Genomic DNA, 15618 nt, shown 5'->3' on the forward strand with positions numbered 1-15618 from the left:
AATCATTCCGCCCTTTTGCCTAAGGTTCTAATTGATTTAGATAGCCATGGTTTTGAAATGTGTTCCACTTTTAATTTTCAAATCATTCTTTTCTCTATGCTATGTCATCTGCATATATATTCTCTGCTCAAAGTTTCTAAGAGCAAGAGTGCCAATTTTGTTTTTATGAAAGAGATTTCACTTCAGAAGCTCCCCCAAGCAGCAGCTGTCTTTTCCTTGGCTGATGAAGTTGCTTCTAGAAGCTCCTGTGTTCATGTTACATAGAGGTGAAGAATTCTGGGGGTAGTCAGGTGCCGTGCTGTCATTTTCTCTGGTCACATCTTCTGTGGCTTGGTAATCTCTTCCAGAAGTGGCCAAGCCTTCATCAATCACTGTTTTCTTCAGGTTAGATGAACACATCTTTCAGATATGTCTTCAAAAGGAAAAACAACTAGCTACCAAAAGAGTTGTATAGAAAGTTGTGACCACATGTATAGCCACGGGATGCTGAGAGGGACTGTTTGTTTCCAAGCCCTGTTGGGCTGGAATCTGTCTCTCTGTGAGGAATGCATGGGATGGGGCCAGATAGGAATGTGGGAGGAAGGGTTGAAAAACTGGGAAGAGCAGGGTGCTGGTGGCTCATGCCTGTAATCCTAGCTACTTAGGAGGCTGAGATCTGAGGATTACCATTCAAAGCCAACCCAGGCAGGAAAGTCTGTGAGACTCTTATCTGTAATTAACCACCACCCAGCCAGAAGTGTGGCTGTGGTTCTCAGTTGTAAAGTGCTAACCTTGTGCATAAGAGCTCAAGGACAGCATTCAAGCCTTGAGTTCAAGTTGCTGGACTGTCATCAAAAAACACAAACAAAACCTGGGAAGAATGTGATTTTAGCTATTGCATTTGCAGCTGGGCGCTGGTGGCTCACGCCTGTAATCCTAGCTACTCAGGAGGCTGAGATCTGAGGATCGAGGTTCAAAGCCAGCCCTGGCAGGAAAGTCTGAGAGACTCTTTATCTCCAATAAATCACTAGAAAACCGGAAGTGGCGCTGTGGCTCAAGTGGTAGAGCGCTCGCCTTGAGCTGAAGAGCTCAGGGACAGCGCCCAGGCCCAGAGTTCAAGCCCCACAACAGACAAAAAAAGAAAAAAGTGCATTTGCAATTAGTGTGCCCACTTTTATGTTATCCACGCAGCCTTGGAAAGGCTCTTTCCCCTTTCTTTCCAGCTCACCCACACACCTTGTCAGTGTTTGTTGAAAGACTGAATGATGGGACTGGAAATGTGGCTTAGTGGTAGAGTGCTTACCTAGCATGCATGAAGCCCTGGGTTCAATTCCTCAGTACCACATACAAAGAAAAAGTCAGAAGTGGTGCTATGGCTCAAGGGGTAGCTCTTGAGCAAAAGAAACTCAGGGACAGTGCCCAGGTCTTGAGTTCAAGCCCCAGGACTGGCAAAAAAAAAGGAAGGAAGAAAGAAAGAAAGCCCGAATTACTTATCTGTCTCTTCTAGTGAAGCATCTCAATAATCTACATTTTAGTCTACTACCCCCTTCCAACGTTGTATACGTAAGAGTCTCTTCTGTGCCCCTTATATCTGATGTGGTGCTTAGGGAAAGTTTCTTGAAGAAGTACATGAGACCCACGGTTATGCAGCAAACACTGGAGGTGATATCGTCTCTTCTGAAACCTTCTTGCTTCTTTTTTTTGACTTGCCAGAATTCATGGCTTGATTTCTATTTGCTTTTCCCAAGCCTGCAGACACAGGGCTGAGAGGAGCAAGTCTTTCCCGATAGCGTGTGTAACCAGTAGAGGGCAGTGTTGCGCCTGTGTTTTGCTAAGGATTCCTGAGGAGACCAAAGGCAGCATCTCATTAATGCCGGGTCTACTGCCACCCAGTGCTCCCTTCCTCTTTCATGCTTTTCCCCCTTTTCCTCAGCATGGGACTCATCTGTTTTATTGTACATCGCCTGTGTGGCTCACCAGGAGAGACACTACACCCATCTCACAATCACGCTGATCAGAGCATGGAAACATTGCCCGTGGTCACAACTGCCTTGCACCAGGCTCCTGGGTAGAGAGTTGCTCATCAGCCAGTGTATTTTTAAATGAAAGATGAGGGCTGGGTGTGGTGGTTCACCCTTGTAATCCCAGCTATACAGGAGGTGGAGTTCAGGAGACTCCGTTCAAGGTAGACCGGGCAATAAAAAAGTTAGCAAGACTCCATGTACACAAATAAGGGGGTCATGGTGGTAAGTGGCTGTGATCCCAGCTACATAGGAAGCAGAGATGGGAAGGATCGAAGTTTGAGGCTGGCCTGGGAAAACCCCATGAAACCCGGTTAGAAAAATAACAAAAGGAAAAAGGATTGCGGGGCATAGCTCAAGTCATAGAAGGCCTGCTGAATAGGTTTGAAGCCCTGAATTCTTTTGGTTCCCTTAGTGCCAAACCAAGTCAAACCAGCAAAACATAACAAACAAATATAACCAGATGTTTTGCCAGGTGCCAATGGCTCATGCCTGTAATCCTAGCTACTCAGGAGGCTGAGATCTGAGGATCGCAGTTCAAAGCCAACCTGACAGCCTGAGACACCTATTTCCAGTAAGCAAGAAGTGGAGCTGTGGTAGAGTACTTGCTTTGAGCAAAAGAAGCTCAGATACAGCACCCACACTCTGAATTCAGGTCCTAGGACTGTCTCCCCCACAAAAAAACCGAACAGACAAAAAGGAAAGGAGGGAAGGGAGGGAATTAGAGAGAGAAGGAAGAAGAGAGGGAGTTAGGAAGGAAGGAAGGAAGAGAGGGAGGAAGGAAGAGAGGGAGGAAGGGAGGAAGAGAGGGAGGAAGGAAAGGGAATAGAATGGAATTCTATCCTCTGGTCCAGTTTCCATGGCTTTCATTAGTGTGTGATGCGTAATCGTGTTCAATAGCATTTTGTTTTGGTTATTGGTAAAGCCATGAAGGAAAATGGCTTTACTTTCTTAAGTTCCTGACTTCAGCAGCTCCTCCAAGACCCTGCTCTCAAATCCAGTCATACATGGAGGAACTGGGGAATCGTAGCTCTCACCACGCGTGCTCAGGCCTGCTGCGGGAAGTGTGTGCGGAGTCATGCTGCCACACTGTGATACACGTCATCTCTGGCCTCGGCCCATTGGTCCTCTTGGCTGCCTGCATCAGAGTTTGCCCATGGTGTATGAATGACAGCTACCTTTTGTAACTCTGTGTCATGTGGTGGCATCCTAGCCTTGCTGAGAAAGGACTGGTGATTTCCAGAGGGATCTGGGACAGGTCTGCTGTAGCCCAGGGCATTCATTTTCTTTCAGACCTTGTGGTAGTCAAAATGCAGCCTTGGGCTCGCCCGTTGTCTTGGAGACTGGGGGGTGAAAGGACTCTTGCCCAGTGCTAACTATGGGAGAAAACCTGGAGGCCACATCATCACCAAGTGAGACGCGTCTGCCCAGCCTGCTCCTTTCTTTAGTTTCCCAAGAAACTGTTCATCTTATGTGGATTTGATGATTACATGTAAGATTGTTTTAATACCGCTTCTTCATTTCTTCTATTTTCTGACTTTGAACATTAGCTTAAGATGCTTCATGCAGGAAGGTATGGGAAACTCTTGAGAGGGAGAAATGCAGGTTTGTGAGAAGACAGAATGAACCTCAGACACTGAATGGGGTCCGAGCAGTACTGCTTGTACCTGACCTGGAGCGCTGTTTTGTTTCCGTGCATTTCTCTGCATCTCTATTCATTATTCTTTTGGACTCCAAGTAGCTTATAATTGGACCAAATGAAAGGCAAATCACATAGGAGAGTTCACTAGGAGTATTTAGGGTCTCAGTTTTTCAGGACATACTGTGAACCAGCAAACGGTAACATGATTTTCCACTGCAGTATATGAATTGTGGCTTTGTACATTTTCCTATTAAGTTTTTCAAGCCACATAAGAGCCACTTCTTTACTATATGTTTACATTCTACAAGTGTGTGCCTTGTGTTAGAAAGATTGAAGGATATTAGAATATAATTGTACTATCAAAGAATATTATTATATAAGCTGGGCACTAGTGGTTCACGCTTGTAATCCTAGCTACTCAGGAGGCAGAGAACTGAGGACCACCATTTGAAACCAATCAGGGAAAGAAAGAATGTGAAACTCAGCGCCAATGAAACTACTGTGAAAAAGCTGAAAGCAGAACTGTGGCTAAAGTGGTAGAATGCTAGCCTTGAGCCAAAACAGCTTAGGGACAGGGCCTAGAAGCTCAGGGACAGCGCCTAGGCTCTGAATTCAAGCCCTAGGACAGGCATTTTTTATATAGAGTGTATTACGTATGGTATGCTATATACCATGGTGCCAAGTTTTTCTATGCATTACCTTTTATTATTTCACTTTGTTTCCTATTAGTGATTGATTAATTGATTGATTGATTGATTGGTTGATTATGCCAGTATGAGGATCGAATTCAGGGCCTCATTTTTACTTGACTTTTTTTCCCCCCCTTTCAAATCAGGTGCTCTACCATTGAGCCACAGTTCCACTTCTGGCTTTTGGGCTGTTACTTGGAGATAAGAGTCCCACAAGATTTCTGTCTGGCTTTGAACCTCGATCTTTAGATCTCAGCCTCCTGAGTAGCTAGGAGTACAGGTGTGAGGTACTGGTGCCTGCCTGCATTACTTCTTTTAATCCTCACAGCCCTCCTGGTGATCACCATCTAGTTATTTAATTAGCTCATTGTGGTGGCTAGACTCTTTAGCACCATAAATAGTAGAATTCACTCAAGTGACCAATTATTTTGAGAACTTTAACCACTAAAATGTCTCCAAACCTGCACAGCAAATAGTTGGGAGAGAAAAGCTTTTCAGTTCCCCAATGGTGGTTTTGAAGCTTTAAATCATGTACAAGATTTGAAAGAAAAATCTTAAACTATTCTGAGTGTGTTGATGAATACATTACTTGTATTATGTTTCGGTATCAAATATTTATATTGTCCGTCTTTATTTTAAAGTATGGGCCGAGCCTGCATATTTACGCAGGTCTGGATCTCCAGTCTTCTACCCAGGGTGAAATAACTTCAGCGAGGCGACATGGGCTGCCATATTAATCGTGTATAATCGAGATGGAGAACTCAGATCTGTCAGCATCGATGTAGACACCAGGCCAGACTCTCCTTCCTATGGAGCCTCGCCAACAGGGTCATCTCAGGCTGGGACTGTTTCTAACCCAGCAGCTAGCTATACTGGAAAAGCTATTTTTATTACCTATGTAGTAAGTTCAAGTTAATTATTATTATTATTGTTGTTGTTGTTGTCTGAGACTGAGGCTGGAACTTAGTAGCTGACGCTTTTGCTCATTGGCTGTTGCTCTCCTACCTGAGCCGTGCCACCAACCCCATCAAGATAATTCTTGCCCTGTCGTGGTTTCCAGAAGGTGCTACTGTCAAGAAGGTAATCTGGGGAATTGCACAGATTTTGAACAGTGTGCCCCTGGAGTTGTAAAATAAGCTAGCCAGTTAGAATATCCCAAGAGGGAGGGTTTCTTCTGGTGTATTACATTTCATACCCTAAGAGCCACCAAAGAATGGCAAGCTGCCACTGGCTCATGACTATAATCCTAGCCACAGAGGAGGCTGAGACAAATCTGAGAGGGTCTTCATCTCCAAATAACCATTAAAAAGCTAGAAATGGAGACGTGACCTCAGTGCTAGAGAACCAGCCATGAGTGAAAAGGCTGAGCAAGAGCATGAGGCCCTGAGTTCAAGCTTCAGTCCTAGGGGGGGAAAAATCATGAGCCATTTGCTTTCAGGTGATAGAAATGCTTTTTGGGTGATAGTTGCTTCCCTTTGGTATATAGTGTCTATAAATGAACTGAGGGTGACATTCAAGTTTTTGTGGCCTTCGTCACAGAACCTTGCATTTGAAACCTAAAGATGGTCAGTTTGACTGTTATGCATAGCTTTAGTCCCAAAACTAGAGAGTTTGAAGCCTCACAGATTCCTGGGCTTCATAGTTATATCCTATCATTAAAAAAAAAAAAAAAGACCTGGGTGCTGCTCATTCACATCTATAATCCTAGCTACTCAGGAAGCTGAGAACTGAGGATTGAGATTCAAAGCCAGCCCATGCAGGAAAGCTTGTGAGACTGTTACTTCCAGTGAAGCACAAAAATCCACAACCCCCCCCCCCAAAAAAAACCCCAAAACCTGGAGTGGGCTGTGACTTAAGTGGTAAAACACTAGTCTTGAGCAAAAAATGCTCAGCACACAGGCCCTGAGTTCCAGCCCTAGGACTGGCACCCAAAAAATAAAAAGGAAACAAGAAATAAAGATGGAAGGTAAAAAGGACAGGGGAGGAGAAGAGAGGAAGAGAGGGATGAAGGGGAAGAAACTATAACACACCATGAAAGTTTACTTCCTGTTGTTCATTTTGGTTTTATCCAATGGATAACTTTTTTTTTTTTAATTTTTGAGTCAGAGTCTCAATAGCCCAGACTGGTTTAGAACTTATGACCCTTCTGCTCTAGTCCCTGGAGTTCTAGGTTGTCAGCCTCCCGCTCTCTTCCCACCCCCGCCTCCCAACCCCCAACCAACTCTTAAGAGACTGGAGATGAACCAAATAGTCAAGTCACTAAAACATGTATGTCAACACATTTTCCTAGTTAGTTGTGTAATTTTGAAATGCATTCAATTCTGGTTGAATATCGCCTATGGAATTTTGGTAGCAGTTTGTTCTCGTTGGTTTTGGAGGGGGAGGGTAAAGCAAGGTGAGGTGTGGAGCTCATTCTTTTTTTGGGGGGGGGCGGGGGGGGAGGTTCGGTTGTGGGGCCTGAACTCTGGGCCTGGGCACTGTCCCTCAGCTTTTCAGCTCAAGGCTAGGGCTCTACCACTTGAGCCACAGCGCCACTTCCAGCTTTTTTCTTACGTGGTGCTGAGGAATCAAACTCAGGGCCTCGAGCATGCAAGGCAAGCGCTCTACCACTGAGCCACCTTCCCAGCCCAAGGAGCTCATTCTTAATAGTTTCTGGTGAGCAGGACCTGTGGTGTGCTATTCACACACTGGTAAGCCTCCTACCCTGATGTGGTCACAACAGGAATGGGTCACAAGTTGTCCATTTCCATCCTTAGACATCTTTGACAGTGGGCAGGGGGAGGGTCTTGGACTCTGTTATTTTCGTTGGCTGTGAGTCTTGAACTCAAGACCTGGGCACTGTCTCTGAGCACTTTTACTCAAGGCTAGTGCTCTATCACTTTGAGCCACAGCTCTACTTCCAGTTTTCTGGTTATCTCACTGGAGATAAGCGTCTCACACCGACTTTTTCTGCCTGGGCTGGCTTTGAACCAAAATCCCTAGATCTTAGCCTCCTGGGTTTACAGGCATGAGCCACCTGTGCCTAACTTGGCTTTTGAACTCATAAATAATCCATTCTACTTCGTACAGCTTTTGTATTTTTCTCACAGTGCCACTTGCCTTAGGAGACTCGAAACGAGCTACTCTCTCCCAGCGGTGGCTGGTTGGACAAATGCACGCATTGCTGCTTGGTCTGTGTGCATCCGTGCTTTGTGACGTCTTCCTGTTTCTTTCTAGCTTAACTGCTCTCTCCCTGTGGTTCTTGCCTGCAGTCTTTTGTTGCCCTAAATATGTGTTTCTTTCAAAGCTCTTTCATTAACTTTCCCCCTTTCTCTGTTCTAATTTCTCTCCATCTTAACCTACTTTGGCTTATAGCCCTGTAACAATAGTAAGAAAAATTACATGTTCAGCCGGATGCCCGTGGCTCCTGCTTATAATTCTAGCTACTCATGAGGCTGAGATTTGTGGATCATGTTTTGAAGCCAGCCTGGGCAGGGAAAGTCCATGAGACTCCTTATCTCCAATGAATCACCAAAAAACTGGAAGTGGAGCTATGGCTCAAGTGGGGGAGACTGGCTTTGAGCACAAAAGGGACAGCACCCAGACCCAGAGTTCAAGCCCTGAGACCCGCCAAAACAAGACAAAACAGAAAAACAAACAAACAGAAAAACCTTTCTACTGGTGTGGTCAGGTAAAGCAACAATCAAACTACTCAAGAAAACACCAACTTTTCAACCTTGTTACTTTCTCTCCTGCTAAGTGTTTGTGGGTCAGACACAGTGGGCTGATTGACAAGAATGAATTTTCCTCATTAAATCTGTCACTGTGAACTTGGCTTTTCATTGAGGAGAGCGTAACAGTTGTTTTTTTTTTTTTCCTTTCTAATTAGTTACTTGCGATATCTTTGGAAAATTCCAGTATGAAAGACTGTTAATTATCTGCAAGTTTGTCCCATCTTTCTTGACAACAGAACTCTTAATTTTTGTGGGGCCCATGATTGCCTGGAGGAGACCACATTTCCCACATCGCCCCCACACCTTGTAATTAGGCATTCCTGTACTTTTGAATTTTGATTAATTGCTTGTAAGTGGAAATCCCGTTTGTAACTTCCTGGAGTTATCCTTAAAAGAATTAAAAAAAATAACAACCCAGCAACAACAAAATAAAAAAACCCACTTTTTTCCTTTTTGTTTTCCTAAGGGAAGTATAGCATGATGGTTAGCCCTGGGCGATCACTTTGGACCGTGGAGTATGTCTTTATCGGTTGGGTTGCTTGAACAGAAATATGACAGACTAGGAGGTCACAGTAAGAGAAAAATCCCTGGGGGTTAGTGCTTCAACATGTGAATTTGGAGAGACATAAACATTTGAGTCCCTAAAAGGTAGGAGTGAGGAACAATATGGGAGGAGACACTACATTGAATTCATCCATTCAGGAGAAAGCCTAGCTTTGCCATAATCCCGGCTGTTTGTTTCTTGTGGCACTGGGGCTGGAACCCAGGGACTTGTGCATACAAGGCAGGCACCCTGTCATCGAGCTACATCCTTGGGATAATTGTCACTTTGCTCTCCAAGAAGCTGACCGTAATCCGAACAGATTCATCTCAATGTCCAATTCATCTTGCTGGATATGCGGGAGCGTTTCAAGGTTTCTTGAAGGTTTCGTGCCAGATTATATACCTAAGAGATAGAGGAATCCTTCCTTTATTTAGTGGACAAGAAAGTCTTCACCCTTACCCATAAAGATGTGTGAGGTTTTCTGTAGCATCTACCATCTTAAGCATGATGTAGGAAGTTGCTGTCATGGTTTTTTTTTTTTAAACAATTAAATTATATTTGCCTTATTGTTGTACAAAGGAGAAGTTTATGAATATAAGGTATCTGGATGACTACCTCACACTTTTTATCATTCTCCTCCACCCCTTCCTACCTTACCCCTCCCCTCAATTTGCTTCATCTTGTAGGATTTCATTGACTATTAGGCTGTGTTCTCCCCCACTGTCTCTCTTTGTCTCCCCGCGGCCCTACCTCCCATCTTTTGAGAACCTGTTTCCCGATACTCATTTTGTTGTTCTGCAAGTTAGCCTTTCTAAGGCACTACACAGCATGAATTCTCCCCTGAGCATACCATATTTGGGGGAACACATTTGTGTACGCTTGCACACAATCCCGAAGTGTTTATGTACACATTTATAATTTCTGCCTTCCACACAGGAGAAGACACATGTATCCTTTGTCTCCCTGGGACTGAACATAATTCTTTTCCATGTCCTTCCATTTCTTTGCAAATGATACAATTCTAGTGGATAAAATTCCATTTTGTGTGTGTGTGTGTGTGTGTGTGTGTGTACACACACACCAATCCATCCTAAAGCCATTAAGTGGGACAGGAAAGGAAGCATGTAACTATCAGAATAAGAAAGTAGATGAGGGGCTTCCCCACCAACCCCAGAGACTCTTGGGACTGCTTGTTAGGTGCACAGGGCCCGTATGTCTCCAGATGATGAGCCAAAGGCTGTGTCTGAGGATTCTTGGTTCTAGCAGGACCTAGGCAGAAATGTCCAGCAGTGCCTTTTGTACTTGCTTAGTCACATGACCCAACTAGACCCTGGATCCAGATGTGGGCTAGCAATCTGTGTATCTCTGCACAGTATAAGCAGGCCGATCCTGGGGTGGATGCAGGGGTAGCCCACTTGTACTAGGAATGAGTACTGGACTTCCAGGGGAGTTGAGCATGAACACAGAGCCCTGTGATGGGAGCGGATCTCCCCGTAAGATAACTGTTCTGTGTATTTGTGTGTAGCGGTTTTAATTAAAGAGTGAATCCATTAAAAAAAATAATGGAAAGCAGAGTTCTTCCTGTCCGAAATGGGAATTACAGATGTGGAGGGAGAAAATGAAGAGGAGTCCTGTGATGTACAGGAATGGGATATATTGGGGATGAACTCATAGTTTTTAATAATGTAAGGAAATAGTGAAATCACTACAGGTATAAAGTGTGTGTATGTGTGTGTGTGTGTGTGTGTGAGAGAGAGAGAGAGAGAGAGAGAGAAAGAGAGAGAGAGAGAGCGCTTTACCTCTAGCCACTGTGATAGGCTGAGAGTAGTGACCTACCTCCCCATAACTATGGGCACGTTTAGGGTCTTTTAGTCCTCTCCTATAGAAAGGCCCAAGAGCCTCTTGGAGAAATCACTGATCCCAGGAAAACATATGGAAAACATACAAGATACACTTGAGTACCAGACGTTGGCCAGCAAGGGTGTGCTCAGGAACAGTGGTGGTATGGCCACAGGACTCAGATGCTAGGCTGCACAGACCTCCATTGGCCCCATGAGGCTCACTTTGAGAGCATCAGTATAAACACCAAGGGCTTATGACCCTGGACTAAAAGAGCAAACAGCAGAGCCATACAAATGAATGAAGCATGATTTCTCAACAGCAACATGGCTGCTGCATTGGTCTGTGTTGTTCATTTATATTCTGGATCTCTTCCCACCTGAGAAGTGATTTAGACCATTGTCATCCAGCATGAATATATGCAAAGCATATTTGGGAAATGTTTGATTTTTCTATCAGGCACAGGTGTAATAATAATCATAATGATAATGATAATAGTAATCATAATGATAATAAAAGTCAGCCTTGCCACATCTTGTGAGGGACAAGAGTATGCTAGTTGGGGAACCATGGAGCACATTCAGAGTTGAGGACATTCAAAGTTTAGTGAGGAACAAGCTAGCTTAGCTTCAAAATCTCCATCCTGTTTCCCCCCTAATTCGCAGTAGTTTTCAAGGGGAAGAGAATCGGCCAGCAGCTGAAAAGCCTGGTGGTTAATCACTGAGAAGTTTTAGAATTTAATGAAAGAAGAAAAGTCACAGTTTTCTTTTTCTTTTTCAAATTTATCTGGGTATATTTTCATCCTTTATAGTTAAGGGGGGGGAACAACCCCATTCTTTAGCAAATGCCATCTTGTTGAGCAGATGAAATTTTTATAATACACGTTGGAGACCCATCACCATCTGCATTTCAGATCAGCGCTGTGCAACTTGAACCCGTGTCTGTGCTGAGGAGGTTCTGGAGGGGTTCACTTGGGCCGTCTGATGGGGTACAGGTGGATTACCTAGGAATGGTGGTGAAGGCTAGACGTGGGTCACGGAGCCCGCAGCCCGCTGGCCTTCCGTGAGATGATGATCCTGTTTTGATGCAATGGTTTTTAATCCTGGACGAGGCCTCTCTGCTTCTCTGCACTCTCGGCTGGTTCTTCTGAGTGGTACATTATTGAGATGGATGGCCAGGTTAGGCCAGAGGACCAGGTTGCCAAGCAAAGTTAACTGGCCCTCGTTAAGTTTGATCTCGTGACATAGATCTCATTAGCTCTACCTGGCTGTGATGATTGCACCATTAATTGCTTGACTCCTTGTTCATTAAGCAGAACATTTAGCAGATACGTGTTAGGTGAGCGACTGTGTTCAGCAATACCACTTCAATCTGTGAAAGATCCTTGTAACAAGTTACCTGGTGGAGGGAAGGGGTTAAGCATAACGTGGACACATTTTCTGACTGTGATTTTCTTTCTCTTTTATTTTTCTTTTTACAGTCACCCTGTCTCATATCACGCAACTGGTCCTCAGCCACAACAAATTAACAAGTAAGTTAACTTTCTTCTCATTTCTCTAGTGTCTCACTTTTAGGTCATTTAATGGTATTTTCTGTTGCTATTTCCTGTAAAGAGACAAATGACTATTTGGGGGAACTTAGAAGTTTAGTTAGGTGATAACAAAGAAGATGCATATTTTGTACTTGGTTCTACTTGGACAATTCTTTTCTATCCTGTGTATAAACTTAAGAGAGAAAATAGTTGTATTCAAGGCTGGTAAGTGCTGGGCAGACTACAACCGTCTGGGAATTGGTTAGCATTTCATGACAAAAACTTTTCAAGCAATACCGAGCTGGGTGTGGTGGCACACATCTATAACTCCTGCTTCTCTGGAGGCTGAGGCAGGAGGATCACTTGAGCCCAGGAATTGGAAAGTGGCCTAGGCAACAGAGTGAGACTTCCATCTCAAAAGCAAAACACATTCTTTCATTTTTAAAGGAGTAGGTATTTTCATGTAATAGTTGTATTACCTTTACAAATAACATGCTTATTATAAAAAATAAGTGAGAGGAGATTAAATTTGTCATGATCCTGCAGTACAAAGGTGATCACAGTTAATATTTGGAATAAAGCACTTTGTAAAAGTAAACAAAAACAGAAGGAAAAAGTTTATATATATATATATATATATATATATATATATATATATATATAAGAACTGTTATATTTCATTCTCCAGAGGGGAAGAATTAAGTGTTGAATATTCATTTCTTCCCTACTTGATAAAGGAAAAATGCCACACAATTATATAAATTGCATGCATTTTCAATTGCATTTCTCAAACTCTTAGACTGGTCTTCCTCCCTCATCGTCTTCCAAAAATATTTTTCTCAGACATCAGCAGAGTTTTGTTCTGGCTAATATGCAGTAGAATTAATTTCTGTTTTAATATCTTATGTGAATGATGGGCCCTTTGATTCTTAGGGCACAGGCTTTAAAGATTTTAATGACAGCGACCCTCTCTGCTTTCTCCCTCCTAATTGACTGTCATTTCCGTGCTGCTTGCCATATTTCCTGCAGACTTGAATGATTTTTCTAATCACGTGGCAAGAATTTGTTCGGGAGCTTTCTGAGTCCAATGACAGCGAGTGGAATGTCGTGTTGTGAATGAATTTATGTGTGTGCGTGTGCATGAGCATGTGCATTACAGATAGCTCGGAGAGATGTCACCGAGCTGTGGATTACGGAGAATTAGGAACTGGCAGTGAATGATGCCCCTCAGGTATGGGGAACAGGCAGATGAGTTCATGTTTAGCCCAGTACTTGTTGGCTGAAAAAGACAGGGGGAAACAATTGTCCCATTTAAGAAGTAGAGCCATGAAAGCTGAAAGTGAGGGCCCCCTTCCGTCCCCCAAGTTTTGTGTGACCGCTGCTCACAAGTAATGCATTGCTAGTTCTACTGCTCCTTCCACAGACCCTGATTCTGGCTCCCAGGCAATTCACATTGTTTTTGAAGAATGGATGGTAGGATCTCTAAATTCCCCAAGACTTTTCACACAGAAATCCCTGACCATCTCCATTACCCAGTTTATAAAAGCCTTGCTTGGTCGCTCAGCTCTCCCAGTGTTAGATCATCTGTATCTTTTAGGGAACCAAAACCACTTACAATTAATTTAGCACAAACGCCAGCACTGCTTTGTTCCTATTATAGCATTCATTGATCTATCTGGTCTTGGGTGTGTGTGTGTGTGTGTGTGTGTGTGTGTTTGCAGATACTTGTCATTCATTTCTTTTTATGCATCTGCAAAGATACAAATTTCAGAAAATCAATAGGTCAGTGTCTTTCTCCAGCCCTGTAATATCAGATACTTTTGAAAAGGCAGAAATAAGTTAAAGTATGTTGGCTGTTAAAGGGGCTGGCTGGGAAAGAATTTGGACTTCCTATTTTTTTCCCCCTCCTTGATTTTTTTTTTAGTTTTGCTTTGTTATTTATTTTATTTTTTTCCAGTTTATTTGAGATGCTGTTGACCTAATCCAGTAAACGCTAATTAATTGTCTTTGTAAATTCTGTTTCAAGCTGGATGAAGTGTCACTGACACGAAGGTCAAATTAGCATCTTTTCCTATTTTTCTGGCATTTAAATGAATGACTTTGCTATGGTTTTCTTTTTCGAGTGTTTATAGTAAATATGTCCATTTGATGAGACTATAAATATGCATTAAATGTAAGTGGCGGAGCACACCCTCCTGTCACTTTTTATTCTAATCAGTGTCTTTCACTTGCGTGGTGTTTTAATAGGGACTGGCTGACAGAACTACATTAAAACCACTGGGACTTCAAAGACAAACCCCTCATCTCAGCCTGTATCTTGGGGAAGTATTTGTGTTTTTCTCTTGTTAGGCCAATTACACTCTCCTCTGACATTTCCCCTTGCCTGTTTATGGGATGAATGACTAGCTTCCGTAAGCAAGCTGGGACTTGCTAGCGTCAACATCCTAAGGAGCATCTGATCTGTGCAGCACTGGGCTCAAGTCCCCTTTCCTGCTGATTGATTTGACCTTGATTTCTTTGGCTTCCAAGGTCAGCTCCTGGTAGTACAGGTGAGGCCAGGAGGAAGAAGCACTTGAGGCCTGGATGATCCTGAGATTCCATTGAACATTTTTATTTTGTGTTGTTTTTTGGTGCTGCTCAGAGCCTCTCGCTTGCCAGGCAGATGCTTTACTACTTGAGCCTCGTCCTTTCAGATGAGGGTCAGCTAGTGTTTTGGTCTAGCCTAGCCTAGACTGCTAGTCTATGTTTCTTGTGTAGCTGACCTGACAGGAGTAGAACACCATAACCAGTTCATTTTTTTTTTTTTTTTTGTGAGTCGTGGGGCTTGAACTCTGGGCCTGGGCGCTGTCCCTGTGCTCTTCAGCTCAAAGCAAGCCACTCTACCACGTGAGCCACAGCGCCACTTCCAGTTTTCTAGTGGTTTATTGGAATAAGAGTCTCATGGACTTTCCTGCCTGAGCTGGCTTTGAACCGTGATCCTCAGATCTCAGCCTCCTGAGTTTCTAGGAATAAAGGTGTGAGCCACTGGGTGCCCGGCTCATTTTTTTTTTTTTGTCATTGTTTTTGTTGTTTTTTTGAGATGGGATCTTTGGAACTTATACTGAGGCTGGACTCTGTGATCCTCTTGGTCTCTGACTCCCTTAGTAACTGGGATTATAGGTGTGAGCCATTCCTCTTGGCAGTCTTCCTATTTTTATGTAAGTCTGAGTCTCTATTTGTTTTTTTTTTTTGTTTTTTGTTTTGTTTTAATCGGTCATGGGGCTTGAACTCTGGGCCTAGGTGCTGTCCCTGAGCTCTTCAGCTCATGGTGAGTGCTCTACCATTTGAGCCACAACGCCACTTCCAGTTTTCTGGTGGTTTATTGGAGATAAGAGTCTCACAGACTTTCCTGCCCAGGCTGGCTTTGAACCATGATCCTTATATCTCAGCCTCCTGAGTAGCTAGGATTATAGGTGTGAGCCACCATTGCCCAGCTCTACTTATTTTCTCTTTCTAAAGCACTGCTTTCATGTTTATCAGTGCTGGGGTTTGAACCCAGGGCTTTGTGCATACTTGACAAACCCTCTGCCTGTCTGAGCCACAGCCCCATTCCTGTGAGCAGACACTCTTCATAATCTCTTTGATGTACATCAAAATATGATGGAATTGTCAAGGCTGTTA

General features: G+C 43.6%; 1 protein-coding gene across 1 annotated transcript in view; it reads left to right on the forward strand.

The window, feature by feature from the left end:
- The window catches only part of Rsu1 (Ras suppressor protein 1), a 164527-nt gene that overhangs the window by 3949 nt on the left and 144960 nt on the right, over positions 1-15618 (forward strand). The window contains exon 3 of the mRNA XM_013014768.1: positions 11908-11958. Within this exon, the coding sequence (XP_012870222.1) occupies positions 11908-11958 (51 nt within the window). The remainder of the gene's footprint in view (positions 1-11907; positions 11959-15618) is intronic.

Source organism: Dipodomys ordii, unplaced genomic scaffold (assembly GCF_000151885.1).
Source record: "Dipodomys ordii isolate 6190 unplaced genomic scaffold, Dord_2.0 Scaffold24, whole genome shotgun sequence".
Classification (NCBI taxonomy): domain Eukaryota; kingdom Metazoa; phylum Chordata; class Mammalia; order Rodentia; family Heteromyidae; genus Dipodomys; species Dipodomys ordii.